The sequence below is a fragment of the Onychostoma macrolepis genome, chromosome 11, assembly GCF_012432095.1.
Source record: "Onychostoma macrolepis isolate SWU-2019 chromosome 11, ASM1243209v1, whole genome shotgun sequence".
NCBI classification, from domain to species: Eukaryota; Metazoa; Chordata; class Actinopteri; order Cypriniformes; family Cyprinidae; genus Onychostoma; species Onychostoma macrolepis.
In genome coordinates this window covers 12,458,155-12,474,175 of record NC_081165.1, presented here as the reverse complement: position 1 = coordinate 12,474,175, position 16,021 = coordinate 12,458,155, and the positions used below count along the sequence as shown (strand labels likewise).

The 16,021-nt window shown below is 36.0% G+C and overlaps 1 protein-coding gene across 3 annotated transcripts; it reads right to left on the bottom strand.

Annotated features, from left to right (window-relative positions):
- Window positions 1–447: 447 nt before the first annotated feature.
- Window positions 448–15,794, bottom strand: col6a2 (collagen, type VI, alpha 2). Of its 3 annotated transcripts, none has more exons than XM_058791860.1 (28): window positions 15,590–15,790; window positions 12,771–12,854; window positions 11,436–12,043; window positions 11,234–11,254; window positions 9,959–10,024; window positions 9,783–9,836; window positions 9,602–9,646; window positions 9,265–9,291; window positions 9,143–9,169; window positions 8,990–9,034; window positions 8,851–8,904; window positions 8,712–8,774; window positions 8,547–8,609; window positions 8,413–8,466; window positions 8,287–8,322; window positions 8,141–8,203; window positions 7,886–7,948; window positions 7,701–7,763; window positions 7,473–7,535; window positions 7,335–7,385; window positions 7,121–7,219; window positions 6,923–6,985; window positions 6,123–6,158; window positions 6,002–6,047; window positions 5,766–5,918; window positions 5,116–5,571; window positions 4,990–5,028; window positions 448–1,952 (listed from the first exon to the last, which is right to left on the bottom strand). In XM_058791860.1, exons 2-28 carry the CDS (start codon window positions 12,844–12,846, stop codon window positions 1,351–1,353), a joined length of 3,036 nt encoding a protein of 1,011 aa, XP_058647843.1. In that variant the 5' UTR covers window positions 12,847–12,854; window positions 15,590–15,790; the 3' UTR covers window positions 448–1,350. The 3 variants fall into 3 exon arrangements, with proteins under 3 accessions (XP_058647843.1, XP_058647844.1, XP_058647845.1); XM_058791861.1 differs by having other exon boundaries at window positions 15,594–15,790; XM_058791862.1 differs by lacking the exon at window positions 448–1,952 and adding an exon at window positions 1,965–3,915 and having other exon boundaries at window positions 15,590–15,794.
- Between the last annotated feature and the right edge of the window lie 227 nt (window positions 15,795–16,021).

The following is a 16,021-nucleotide window of genomic DNA, read 5'->3' as shown; positions in this document are numbered from 1 at the left end:
AAAGTTTCTGTCTAGTTTTACGAGGCCACTGTGATGTTAAGGAACAGTTTCATCAACATTGTTCAACTATATAAAAGTATATAAACCTTTAAAAAAAATGCAACAACAAAAGTGGCACACATTTCTAATCTGTATATTTTCTTCAAAATTCATAGACTTAAACTAATGGCCAGAGTGACCTTTAACTGAATTATTTCTACTTTGACTCATAGACCAATCCAAAGTCCCAAAAAAACATTTGCATTTACTGACCATAGCCCCTCAAAAACCACAGGCAGCTGCTTCTATAATACATAATAGAAGAGAGCAGAATAGCATAGAATAGAACAGAACAGAACAAAAAGTAGGATAACAGAATTAGGGTAGAATTGAATAGAATTCCCATTCATTTTAAACAAACCTGGTGACATAATATTGATTCTTAAACAAAAACCACAGACTCCTCAGTTGTGTTTCCACAGCTTGATTTATTGTACTATAATTTCTTTTGACAGCAACTATGGAAATCTTCATTCAAGTGTCCAACAGCATGTCAAATATTCAAATGCTCCTTTTTGGTTCTTAGAAGTAAGTGACTGATTGTCGTACTAATACTTATCATAATTGTCTCATAATTATCCTGTAGATTAAAGTGTAGGTGAAGAAGCTTCTATATTTCACTGTAGGTAAATGTTAAATCTGAAACACTGGATTTCTAAGCACGTGTTGGCTCAAGAGTAAATGTGCTGTGGAAGGTGACAGATTTATTTTAGCTACTGCAGGCCCTTTTTAAGTCAATGGAAATTTAAATTTAACAATATTTTTAGACATAATTTTATCTTAAGTGAAACAGAATGAATGTGGCTTTTTCAAATTCTTGTACCCCTGAATTAGTGCACTTTTTACTAATGTGCATCTGATAATGATATGCAGGAAAAACTCCAGTCTTACTCTGGTTTAGCACCTTGTGTATAGGAATATATAAAACAAAAAATCAGCTAGAGGCCTTTCAGAATAAAAATACAGAAAAAAAAACTACAGTTGCAACTTTGTCAAAATACACATTCAGTACATATTCTTTGGAGTGTTACTAATAACTTGGCCTCTTGGTTTACTGCAGTGTCTTCCTGTACCCAAAACCCATCTCCCCAGGTGAAATAATTGAGTTAAATCCAATGAAAGAGTTGCAGGTTATCCTAAGCAGTCATAACTCTGTATAGCAAACCATTTTTACCACAATATAAGTGCATAAATTGCATAGATTTAGTGTAATAAAATGCATCAGTTCTATTCTAACCATTGTGCTGAACCCTATGACAGACCAATGCCCCCCCCCTCCCCCACCCCTTTACTAAAAACCCGCCCCACCCCTCAACAGATCCACCGAACGAATCGCTCAAAAAAGCTAGCTTTGTTCAGACTAGCAAATTCCTGATCCCTGAAAATGGCCGTCTGGTCTCCCAGCGATAGTTTCGCTAAGATCTCTTTGTCAACGTCGCTGCCCATGGCAATCACAGTGGGAACGCCCTCTGCTCTGCGCATGGCACTAATGCCTTCCTCCAGGTTCTTGTTGCTGGTGACCCCATCGGAGAGGAAGACGAACGCCAGCTCGGCATTTCGTCTAGCCAATCGTGTGCCTCTGCTCGTGACGATGTTGTTGATAGCGTAGATAATACCGCTGCCCACATTGGAAGTAGAATCCAGGTACCTCAAGTTGGCCAGGCCATCAGTGATGACGGTGAAGTTGTTGGTGAGTTTGAAGGCCAACTGATGTTGGTTTTCGTCACCATACTGCAGAAGAGCCACCCTGGCATTGCGTTCATCGTTGTCTCCCCGGGCGAGGGTCAGGCGGTTAGCGACGTTCTCCACGAACTCACGTGCATAGCGGAAATTCTCCTGACCCATGCGCTCCGAGCCATCCAGCAGGAAGATAAGATCAACAGGCCGCTGGATGCAGTTGGCTACAGCTGGCTCTATAAGATACAAAAACAGCAATAATTGTCTAGGTTGACATGCTTGATTTGCTCCGGTGGAAATGTCCTGAATTAAAATAATGAATTGTGCAAAATAAATGTGTTAGTTTGCAGAGATAAGGTTCATTTAAGAGCAAATAAAGCTAATGAAAATAAACGTTTCATTGCTAAAGATATTTATTTGTCGGAAATAATTCAAGTTGCATTTCTTGCAGTCCAAGAGCTTGCCATTTTTTCATTGCACATTTCTGATATACAGTATACATATATAATACTTACTACTAAATATACATAGTCTTGCATTACCAAGAAAAATCTCATTGTCTATAATGGCAGACTGAAAAACATTCTTAGTCCATTTTTCTTTCACTCACGGCTAGTCAATATCAGGATGCTCATAGCTAATTCACATTGATATGTATTTCCTTTCCAAAAGATTCACTGAGATAATCATCAAGCATAAATGGCCATTAACATTTATATAAGGAGGCTACAAAAAGTATTACTGAATTTCCATCGTAGTACATGAATGATATTATAGAGATATGTCAGATACTCTCTAAAGCTTTCTGTTGCCTAAATGGCAGATTGACTTTTGGGGGCAATTTAGAAAATAAATTTAACCAGAAAAAATATTGAACTACTTTTTTAGGAATAAAACAATATGCTATAGCATTGGTAAAGCAGTTTATCAAAAATCCTTCATTTATCATACCAATTATTTGTGCAAAATATAGTGTGTATTTGAAAGTCGACCATGGTAAAGCAGCACTAAAAAGCTCCATTGATATTTCACTAACCTATGCAAAGCTGCAGGCTTGTGAATTCAGCCTTAATGTGCAAAGTGCAAAACTGTTATGAATATAGTCTCAAAATGAATTGTTCATTAATTTACAGATCCTTCAAAGGAATAGATCAAGTAAAAGAATAAAAAATTCAGTCATCATTATCTGGTTCTGTCATTCAAAACCTGTATGAATTTACAACACGTTTATGGAGTTTTTACTTTCCTTTCTGGAGTTTGACAACCCCTGGTCACTCTATGTTTTCATTTTTAGAAAAAGATCACTGTTTAAAACATTTCCTTTTGTGTTCCATTGAAGAAAAAAAAGTCATTCAGGTTTGGAACAATGTGGGTAAGCAAATGATGACAGAATTTAATTTTTTAAATGTAAACTAACCCTTCATTCATCAGTTACCACTATCTTTGATATTCACAACACCAAGGCATTTCTAAAAGATCAAAATTCCTTCAAATCCTAGAAGCCCTGAGGAATCAAGCAAAACAGGATAAGCTAATGAGAACATGCTATGCAAGCAAAGTGTCGAAAAAACGGTTCATCTATTCAAAACGTGTTCATTTTGCATATTTGAATGCAAAAAGTGATTACAGAGCAGCAGGCATTGAGGTCAAGGGCAAATTGCCATTTCACATTTTCGTCGCATAGAATTGCTTTTAGCAGAGGCTAGAAAACAAATGTAAGTGGTTGATAACTGGCCATGATGTTAAATATTTTACATGCTATTTCTTGCAAATTAAATGTTACATCTTTATTGGCAGCATTCGATTATTAACGCAAATACTATATTCATGCATAGACCAGCTAGCTTTTTACTTAACAACTCTACAGTGAGGCCAAGTGTATTCTTTTAGTCAAGCTATCAGTTTGAATTTTTGGAAATGCCCAATCTCATGCTTCCTAACACAAGCCAAGAGCTTTGTTTGGGTCTCCCATCATATCGGAATAGATCACTCTAAATGAGTCAATGAACAGATCGGTCCATCTCTGTTTGTCAGGTTCAGAGGACAGTTTAGCCATCTGGGCTGCGTAAGCCAATGTAGCTACAGCCTTGGTGTAGGTATCGGGGTGTTTGGCCTCTTGTAGATTGTTGAATAAGTTTGGGACGCTTAGTACAGTGGTTGGGATGGGACTGTCCTTCCACTCCTCTGCAAGGGCGTCATCTGCAAGTGAGTGTTGAAACAATAGTTTTAGGGGCCTCCTAGCAACTGGCTGTGCCTAGTTGCTGTTTTGATTGATTTTAGTTTTTGATTTGATATCTTTTGCATTGATCATTGAGCATTTTGCTGACACACTCATAAGGAAATGTCACTAAACAACTGTTTGCACACCTTCGCTGTGATAATGTGACATTTCCATTGTGAGACTTGCTTTATCACACATAACAAGTGTATGATTAATATTCATAACATATACATATGAGATGTGTAACTCAACATACGTATAAAATTTGTTATGTGTACTGAACCATTAATGTATAAAAATGGACTTTTTATAAATACAGTATGTTTCTCATTTACGTTGCAAATCTAGACAGTTCTGTGGATTATATATTATTTTGCAGAAAAAAACATTATTATTATGACTTAAATAAGCCAAACATTTTTTTTTTTTTAATTAACATGCTAGCTGTTCTGGCTGACACAGCAACTATTAATGTCATCTAATAATTGGCCATGAACAATATTGTATGCAGTGTTGTTATTGGTAACTAAAAGTGAATTTTTTTTTTCGGTAATTGAAATAAAGCGCAATAAAAAATTAGATGAAAAACTTAAAAAATTACAATTGAAAATGTTGCCTTGACAAAAAACTGAAATAAATATGCTTGCTGAAGTACTAAAATGACTAAAACAAAAACTTAAAAATAAATGAAAGCTTATTAGAAATATTAAAAAACACAAAAACTAATAAAATGACAAAAGCGCATGACATGACTAAAACTAAAAAAGAAACAAAAAAATAAAAGCTAACTGAAAATATGAATGAATGCTATAATTGTATATAAATAATACTAAAATAAAACTGATTGTATGCATTGCATAGAGTATTTTCCCCCTATTTAAATCCATTTAAACCCTGTGAAAAAAGAAAATTATAAAAAGATTGCAGTTATGTAAAGAAAATAATACAAACAATAAATATATGAATTTTACTGTATACATTAAGTTAACTGAAAGAAAAAGTTATGAGAGTTAATCATACACATCTTTGTGTATATGAACAACAACACTTACCACTTTTACACGGAAGATCAGGGCAAACGATCACTGGATCTAAAACAAATAAAAGTAATTAAAAGAAAATTATTTCTGGATTTCAAGACAGCAAGCTAAAAACAGTAAAGTCAGGGCAGGACTCACCTGGACAAAGTACAGTCTCAATCCTATCGATGAAATCCTCTGCGACCAGATCAGCGAAACGCCTCATTCCCATGACTCTTCCATCTTTTCTGCAAGCAATGGACTTGAGGCTTTCGTTCTCCTCCGGCTGGTCAAACATGTCACCAATACCGATGGCATTCACGTCAATGCTGGTGTCTGTGCAGAGGTAATTGAGCAGTTTGTCGTCATCACGAGGATCGTACCGGCCGTCTGTGATCACAACCACTGTCACATTAGCCTTCGAACGACGGCTATCGCGAATTAGGTTATCGTAGGCGAACTTCAGGGCAGAAGGCGTCCACGTTCCTCCAGCGATCCACTCAAGCTTCTTCACGGCGTCTTTGAAGGCGGACATTGAGTCGATCTTGGAGTCGTTGAGGCGAATGGCCTGGAATGTTCCATTGTGACTGTACTGGACAACGCCGACTCGAGTCCCTGAGACATTTAGCAAACACAGATTTTGTTAGATTACATCAAACCAGTTCTGCATTGCTACTTAAAGTATTTAAAGCTAATTCTGTTTTTTTTTTTTTTTTCAAAGAGATTCCAGAATCATTTTTTTTTTTTTTAAAGTACTACAATTTGACATTTTCTTAAGTAAACATGAATGTTGCTTGCCCATGTTTTACCTGTTTCAGAACTGGGATCTTTTGCTATTGAGCCCAGTCTGTTGATGGTGTTGATCACGAAGTTCTTCTCCAGGGTGAAGTTGGTCAGCCCCACACTTTCAGAGCTGTCAATCACAAACACTATATCCAGGGCACCACATCTCTTTTCACAATCTGAAACAGACAAGAATGTTTACTGAATATACTGCAGAAATCCATTTATTTTTATGATGAGAATCTCAGCATGAGAATATTACCACAGCATCCACAGGTCTCTCTGATGTAGTTCATGACATCACATTCCTGAGAAAATATATAGTATATATTCAACATTTTTCCATTAAGTAATTTTTAGCAATTTAATTACTTAATGCTTACAGTAAGGCCAGGATCTCCCTCTGGTCCAGGGTCACCCTGTTAAGGACACAATTTAAAATAATTTAATAAAAAATGAACACTGCCGAACATTACCATGTTACCATTTACTGTTGTTTAAGGACTTTTCTATGGCCAAATAAATAAAATATATCCCAAATGTAGGGCTGGGCGATATAGCCGAAAATGTTTTTTCCATGTCAACAATATCATGATATTCATTTACCATTAATGGTGAAGGAAATGCTTTCCACATGTTTGTTAGACCTTGAGAATGAATGTAAACTTGTTTGTTCATAATTAAATATTTGTTCATAATTTTAATTTAGAGCCCCAGATGACTATATATCTCTTTCGCATAGTATATAATTGTTCAGTGTCTGCAGCCTCAATATATGAAGATATGAACACATGAACTTCATCTCCAGAGCTGCTCCAAAAGTCTGAGAGTATGTGTGTGTGTGTGTGTGTGTGTGTGTGTGTGTTCAACAGTATTTTTTCTCAAATTAAATTGTGAAATGAAGCAACTTCATGTGTACATGCCTTCATATATTGAGAATGAAGACTGAAAATGTATATACTAGATGAAAGAGAACAAGCAGGCTTATTAGCAACATGCACTGACCGACTGTTGTTGTCTTTATTTCTGCTTTATTTATGTGATAGACTGTTAGATTAATCCATTTCAAGAGCTTATCATCGTTAGACATACATTTTATTGCGATCTTGATATGATATAGTTTATTACCCAGCCCTACCCAAACATCATTTTAACATTATAATGCACTAAAAATTAAACTTGCATCTCTTCCTGGGTCTCCTCTAGGCCCCCTTGGTCCAGGTTCTCCTGCAGGCCCGGGCTCTCCCTGAAACACAATGAAAACATATTATCACATTGTGAAAGTAAAACTGGTTGTAAATGGCATTTCATTTTGATTTTGATTTTATAAAAAAAACTTCTGAACAGTAAGCGTGCAACAAAAATGAGTCATTTTGCTGACCGACTGTCCAGGAGTTCCCTTTAGACCTGGGTCGCCCTTTGGTCCGCAGTCTCCTCTACTTCCCCTGGGACCAGGTGCACCTTTATCACCCCTGTCACCCTGTTAAACACATATTTATTATATTTATTTGTAAAATATGAAATATGATATGATCTAAAGCTCTGAAAATTGAAATTTCTTTCAGTAAAAGTACAAATTTAACTCATTACAGTACCGTAGATCCCCTTGGTCCAGGATAGCTGAATCCAGGTCTGCCAGAATCACCCTACGGCAAAAGAATCAGCATCTTGTATTTACAACAGACATGCAAGCATTGATTTTGAAACCATCAGATTTGTTGTGTGTGATGTACCTTTGGTCCTGGAGGGCCAGGATCACCTCTAGGGCCAGAATCACCTGCGTCACCTTGGGAACCCTATAAGAGATATAACATGTTCTTTGCTGGTTATTCATCCAGCTAAATAAGTTCATCATCTGACGTCAGCAGTGAGACAAAAAGGCAGCTGTTTTTGGTTTTGGAGATTTTCAGCCAGTGTGTACTGTGCAAATACGGCATTTAGCAGAATTTTGTCATTTTTACATTTCTGCCTGGTTCTCCAGGAACTCCTGGTGGGCCTCTTGGTCCTGGAAGTCCGTTATCGCCCTAAAAGTTAGTAACGAAAGCCAGAAAAATATTTATGTTTTCAGTGATATTCATCATAAAACCAATAAAAATCCATTTTCAACAATGACCTGTTTTTAAGCAGCCAAATCAGTGACTCTTACCTTAGATCCTTTGTTGCCAACTTCACCCGGAAGACCCCTGGGTCCCTCAGAACCTGGTTCACCCTGTCAAACGTTATAAATATTTGAATCAATCAGGGCATTGTTAATATAACTGTTAAATTAGATAACATAGTCTCCCCTCATGCAATCTGAGTTTACAACACAATAAGAGCCACTTACAAAGCACCTTTTTTAATTGATAACTGAGAACCAATACTTTGTAAAGTTATCATTTTCAGTGAACCCAACACTGACCTTGTCTCCTTTTGGCCCATTACTTCCGGTGCTGCCTTTAGACCCAAAGTCTCCTCGTCGTCCCTAAAAAGACAATGGTAAATATCACCAAAAGTCAACCTACTGTAGATTTACAAGGCGAATATAACAGAAAAAGTATTCCTCACAGGGTCGCCTTTAGGTCCAGGTCCTCCAGCTGTACTCTGTAAAACAAAACAAAGTTCTCTTTAACATCATCTCTAATTTACAATGTTAAAATAACAATAATGACCATAATTAAAACAAATACATACAGCAGATCCTTTCTGGCCAGGAATTCCAGGTGATCCGGGACTTCCTCTCTCTCCCTGTAGGGGGTGTCAGAGAGCACATTACAATATGATTGATAATAAATGTTAGTGTAATCTCTGTAGTTATGAAATCTTACTTTGGGTCCAGGATCTCCAGCTGACCCAAGTGGACCTGGTCTTCCTGGACGACCTGGATCACCCTGAGAAGAAAGTGAGAAACCATGACACCTCAAACCACAATGCCTAATTAATGGCTTTTACATAAATGCCAATTTTTCTTTTCTCTGCAATTTCTCAGTTACCTTTTCTCCCAGAGTCCCTGGAAGACCAGGTTCTCCAACATCTCCAGGATAGCCATCAGGACCCTGTAAAAGGCACATTCATCTGTTAATGGACTAGCATAATACCAGTATCTGTTACCCCAAAGGAAAAGACTCGCACCTTGTCGCCAGGGTCACCTTTGCAGCCAGGAGCGCCGATCCTGCCAATTTTTCCCTGTTAAAAAAATAGTAATTTTTATCTAATTTTTGTATTTTTATTGCTACCCACACTTCACTACCCCACATTTACTATTACTTACCTTCTGTCCATCTGTTCCATTTCGGCCCAGTATTCCTGCAACACCCTGTTAGACAAAGAAAAAAAAAGGTTTTATAAACATTTCAAAATAGATGCAGCATGGAAGATTCTGGAAGAAATATAAAATGATAAGTAAACAGTCTAAGGAACTTACCTTCTTCCCTTGTGCTCCAATTTCTCCCTGAAACAGATAATTTGCATGTAAAGTTTTTGGTGCATTACCAATAAGTCGACCATATTTATTAGATCTTACAGATAACATTGAGAAAATCATACCTTTTCACCTCTGAAACCAGGCTCTCCCTAAATGAGAATAAACAGGAGAGTGGTTACAAACAGTAATCTGCACAAATCAAACGCAATAAGTTTAATGACAGCTAATTAGATGTACACAGAAACTGAAATGAAATGCTTGAAGTGAACTGAGCATTTAACACAGTATTTACATAAAAATTAAAAAAATGTAAATTATATATTGCTTCCTTCTAGTAATCAGCCAAGCAAAAACACTTTATAATCTTAAAATAGCCAAACATATGCAGAATAGTCTGATCAATACATATTGGTTTATGATTAGGCATTTAATCGCACCTAAGGAACATGAAGAACTTACTTTAGGTCCAGGATGTCCAATGGGTCCCTCAATACCTGGATCTCCCTGTAGGTTTTTACATGAGTTAATACAAATAGTACTGGTGTGAGAGCCTCGCTGAATACGCATTAGATTTAGTATAGTCTTTGGTTGAAATGCAATGTTTTACCAAATGCATTCAATAGAACTGGTTTGTACTCACAGGACGTCCTCTTTCACCTTTAAAACCGGGGTCGCCATTATCTCCTTTTGCTCCCTGTAATAATCAAGACGTTAGATCAAGTGTTAAACAGAAAGAAACAGAGAGTGAAATTACTTGATTAAGATTTCTGTCAGTGCTGTCTTTTTAAACCCAATTTAGTTTTTTAAGATACTCACTTTCTGCCCCCTGTGTCCTGCTGGACCCGGAGGTCCTGGAGTCTCCAAACATTTTGTAGAGTAGCACTGGAAAATAATGATAAAACTGAATTATAAAACATTGTAATTTAAAAAGAGTTGGAAAAAGGTTCTTCAGACTTTAAAAATGTTGTTCACGCTGAGAAAAAAAAAAAATTGGTTCTTTGAAGAACTATTCACTGAAAGGTGAAAAAAAATGGTTCTTCTGTTTCACTGCTGAGAAAAACTCCTTTCGTTTTAGGCAAGGCAAGGCAAATGTCATTTATAGAGCACAAGTTTAATATAACTATAGTTGATCCAAAGTGCTTCACAATAAAAATTGATCAGAATTTAAAAGAGAAAAAGAGGAGAAAAGTATTAAAAAAAAAATAAGTATCAAAAACAATTAAAATGTATATAACACCAACTATTTAAAGTACATTCAGAGCACAACTCAAATGCTTGAGAGTAAAAATAAGTCTTTAAGCAGGATTTAAAAGCATCCAGTGATGGAGAGTGATATCACAAGATCTTAATGACCTAGAGACTGTATATGGCCTAAGAAGATAACAAATATAATCCGGGGCACAATTATGCAAAAAGAAGGACTCTAGAGATAGGAGAGATATGATCCCTTTTCTTAGTTCCTATTAACATTCTGGCTGCTGCATTTTGAAACATCTGTAGCCGAGACAGTGTAGATTGAGGTAGGCCAATGTACAAAGAGCTACATCTGAGATGAAAAAAGCTACTCTTTACAACTGCATTTACATGCTTGTCAAATTGGAGACGAGCATCAAACTGGACTCCAAGATTTTTTGCATGATTGTGTAGGTTATTACTTAAGAAACCTAACTGTGGTTTAATAGAGTTGCTAGTAGCAGCAGGACCCAGTACAAGCACTTTGGTTTTATTTTCATTCAGCTGCAGATTTTATTTTACTTATTTTCATTCAGCTGAGTTATTTGTCATGCAGGTCTTGACTTCATTAAGGGATAAAAAAGATGATCTAATGATGTAATTTCCTGGTTTGATTGGAAGATATAACTGGAGGACGTCAGCAAAACAATGATCATTTATATTACAGTATGTTTCTGGAGTATTGAGCCCAAAGGGAGCATGTAGAGGGAAAACAAAAGAGGGCCAAGAATGTATCCCTGTGGAACACCATAATGGATCAGCGCAGTATATTTTAGGAGTATATAGTGAGAGCTCTGAGGAAAGAGATGCAACATGTTGACACCCAATGAAAAAAAAGTACACTGATATGGATCTCACCTCTTGATAAGCCAGATGAAGCTGTAAAAAGAACAAGAACATAGAAAGATTATTATAATAGTTCTTAGCTCACAACAAATATGAATGAAGTACTAAATAGTGTCTTCGTCATTAAATACCTCTGAAAATCATCCAATATCTTAATTGTAGGGTATTATGCCACTGCATATCCAAAAGAAAAGTATTAAAGGCATTTCATTACCATTGTGTCATAAATGCGATCGATTGTTGATTGCACTATGAGTGGCCGCACTCCCGTGAGATCAACCGCCATGTATTTGTTACGAAACACTCCAGCAGGTGAGTTAGCGATCTCCCTGAGTCCCGTCTCCTCTAGGTTCCTGGATGATGCGACAGAGAAGATCTTAATGAATTCGTCACGTGCTCGTTCTGCTGCCACTTTGATCCCACCACATGGGTTTCCTGTCACGTGACCATCGGTGATGACCACCGCAAAGCGTTTGGTATTGGGTTTGGACGGAGCGCGGAGCAGTTGCTGGGTCATGTTGGTGATGGCGCAGTCAATGTATGTGCCCTTGCCCAGGTAATTTATTTTTAGGAGCTTAGAGATGAACTCATCTTTACTGGTGATGGCACTGATGATCTCCTGCCGCTGGGAGAAGTGAAGGCCTCCTACAGACCAGCTGATCTGAACTAAATCTTTGTACTTAACGTTTTCTAGTTTCCTAGCAAAAGCAGCGGTGAACTTTTTGATGCTGTCTACCAAGCTGCCAGGTGGGTTCTCCTGCAGAGCTATGGTCTCAGATGTGTCGATGACAAAGTACAAGTCGATTGGGCATTCGGGTGTTGCTGGAGAGAGAGAACACATACAGCAAATTAAGTCATTAAAACAACATAAAATAATATTAAATAATCTTTATATTTCTTAATATAATTGACTACCATTCAAAAGTACGGGGTAAGTAACTTGTTTTCTTTAAAGAAATAAAATAAAATTAAACTAAACTGGTCACAAGAAGTGACAATAAATGCATTCATAATGGTACAAAAATATATTTTAAATAAATGCTTTTTTACTTTCTATTTATCAAGGAATCCTAAAAAAAATATCATTAAGGTTTTTTTTTAATGAAATTACAAACATTTATTCAGTAAGAATGCATTAAATTGGTCATAAGCGACAATAAAGACATTTTAATGGGGTAAGAAAATGTGTGATTTTTTTATTGATTTATTTTATTATTGTGATATTTGAGCATCATTACTCTAATCTTCAGTGTCACATGATGCTTCAGAAATCATTCTAATATGCTGATTTGATAACTTAATATTATCAATCTTGTGTTGTTTTTTTTAATATTTTTGTGATAATCTTTTTTTTTTTTGGTAAATATAATGTCCAAAATAACAGCATTTATTTGAAATATAAATCTTTCGTAACATTATGATTTTTTTTACTGTCACTTTTGATCAGTTGAATGCATCCATCCATATCTTTAAATAAAACATGTGTAATGAACAATGCATTCATAGAATACTACAGAATAATCAGTTACTGAAGTAAGCATTTCCTCACTTGTGCAGGGAGTCTGGCCCTGTGTGTGAACGCCCACAAACAACAGGAGGAGGACTGATAGTCTCATCATCCTCATTCTCCTTCCTAAACACACAAACAAACAGGATGTGTTGACCATGATCACAACACCACACGCTCAGAATCTGTGCCCATCTGTGGACATCTGTTATATTCTAGCAGGCCAATTACATTTACAAAACATCAATTGCATTAATTTAGCAAGAAAGCAAAACATGTCTCACCAGTGCCAGAATTTGGGGAATGTGACTATTTACCACTTTAAATTATTCTAATGCACAATCATAAAATTACTACCGCTAAAATTGCATAAATTGAGTTTCACAGAATCTTTAGCATCAGCCCAGTTGCATTATCCATCTAACAAGGGGCATAGAAACTGCTAAACTGGTAAAAAAAAAGAGTAATATAAGTCTACATAATTTAATATAAGACAATATTTCATTAATTAAGATTACAAATTATTATTGAATTTGTGTCAAATATATTATAGAAATGCTCTTGAAAATGTTCAAACAGAGTTAACTGTCAAATGGAAACATTTGAACTGAATTGACCACACCCATAAGCAGTTGAACTAAACATTGAAAGATAGGAATTCAAGAGGCAATGGCATTCTGGGAAATAATGTGATATGCCACTTTGGTCCATAAATCTGTCTGTAGGGCTTTTGAATTCATTATTATTATTTTACACGTCCTTAAGTTCAAATTTAAATTTCAGTTCTAGCCTCTGTTTGCCTCCTCAATTCAAATTCACCACAAATTAAATTCTGAATGCCACAAAACCTTACTATATACATAATACAAACTAATTCCATTGATTTTTAGGCATATCTATAATAGTTTTTTTAATGTCAGTCTGGAAATTAGCTATCATACTTTTGGAATCAAGTTAATTCATTTGTTTACAATATGTGTAAATACTACTGGAGCAAGAGATTCATCCACCGTCTGTAGAATAAGAGTGTGTCTTGATTCTGAATGTTGTTGGATGGCAATAAAGTTGTTCAGTTTGTAGTTTAAAAAACCCAGAAAAAAATTGCATTTTGTTTAATGAAATCCAATGACTTTTTACAATGGAGTTTTAACGTTTGAATAAAATAAGGGCGTGGTCAACGTTACCTGAAGAGACTTTCTTGTTTTGTCTCACAGCATAAATCACACAGTTCTATTTCAAACTTCAATTTTGAAGATTTTTTTTATACAAGTTGCTAAATAATACTGACAACAATGACCACAAAGATGACGAATCAGACAACCATTCTTCAAATCAAATCAAACCTTCTTCAAATCAAAGTTTGTAATGTTGTCATTCACCTAGCTGGTTGGATTGGTTCACATCTTATAACACTTAAATTATAAGATTATAAAGTGTTTTATAAAGCCTTTCTCACATGTTTTAAAATCTCTCTGAAAAAAGTGAATGGGAATTACTCGTTGTGAACCGCTACTTGTACTTCCGGGACCAAGGCAACTGGAAAAAATGGGCAGTCGCCCTATTAGCTTGAAATAAGGGTGTGGCTTACTTGTCCGGAAGTTGTTTCTAATTGTTCAGATACAGTGTCAGTCTCTATAATTATAATAATATAATAATTTACTTTTCACTGTGTAGTATTAATGAAATTAATCAAGTTTTTCAATGTCATTATTCATTTGTGAATTATTGTACAGACTGCTGCTAAAGCACCATACACACGCAACTGTTACTTTTCACAGCATTGGTCAAGATGGACCAATCACAGCCCTCATGATTACTGTATATAGATAGACTGCTGGGGATTCTCATCCATATGTCAGATATCAATCACTGGAATTAACAAATTTAAACAATTGCACAGTTTAGCATATCAAATATGTCCAATAAAACAATACTGACTCAAGGTGACTTTCTGAGCCCCAGCCGTCCCCTAAAGTAAAACAACTTTTGTCTCAGAGGAGACAGATATTTGTTGCTCAGTGTTCTAAATAGATCGTCTGTTCAATTAATCAGAGGTCATATTCTCTTTGGTCCTGATCTCAGTTTGTCTGATGCCAAATCATACTAACATTTAACTCATTACTACTGAACTGTCAAAGCATCTTCAATTAAACTAGCCGATTCATCTGAAACGATCCTCAACAATTAGTAAGGTTTTACTAGCATTTTGTATTTGAAACCATTATCTCAGCTATGCCTTCATGTTTATAAAAATTAACTGATCTGATATATGCATGCTGTTAAATAAATACTGCAACAAATCAGAAATATGGCCTTTTGCCACAAACGCCTTACATTCAATCAGCACAGGTGATCCAATGACATGACTAATTACTAAATAATTATAATGTTATAATTAAAAAAAATTAATAAATAAAATGTTTAGTTATTTTACATTTTATTACATTAGGTATCAAGGTTGTTTGTTTATCATACTGATTACACCATAGCTCCAGGTAGGCTACTGTATTTCAGGCCCATTAGACAGTATATGATATGCAATATACAGTATACGAAAATATATAGGCATAATCTAAACTCAAAATATCCAAAAACTCATACGTGACATATAGGACGAACAACTACATTAAATACCTCGATTACACACTTTGGGTTTTGAAATCACAAATATTAAAGCATGCAAAACCGTTTATTCTTTTCACTAAATCGTTTTCCGGCAAATTTAAGGAGAAAGCGACAATTTACAGTTTACTGAATAGCCGAACAATGTGCATAGTTTAAGTGCCTGAGCATTTCCAAACTTCCACTCTTCAGAGACAGAAACGCACTGCAAAGTTATATAAAAGTCAGACATCACTTACCCACCCAAGATCAGGAAATCTGAAGAACTTTTCGAGAGCTGGTTTATGTTTAAGGTTACCAAACATACATTCCGAACTAGGTAAAGCAGAAATCAGAATAAAGTCCAAAATAAGGGAGTGAGTGAGGAGCCAAGCTGCAGGAGAAGTTTCCTCTGCGCTTCTCCCAGCTTGAACAGAAGTCTCTCGTCCCTCCTTCACCAGCGCTAACGGAACGGAGCATCTGTGCACTGCCTCTTCTGTCCGCATGGCGGCGCTGTGCATCCACACTGATGGACTACACTCCCACTCCTCACGGTATTTGATGGATATCTGGTGATAAGAGGAGGGGGTATATGGATCACCCACACATGTTCACAAAGTCCAGAGTGAGGACATCTTATTGAATTATATTTATTTTTTGAAGAAAAAAAAAAAAACCGTGTGCTGAATTAA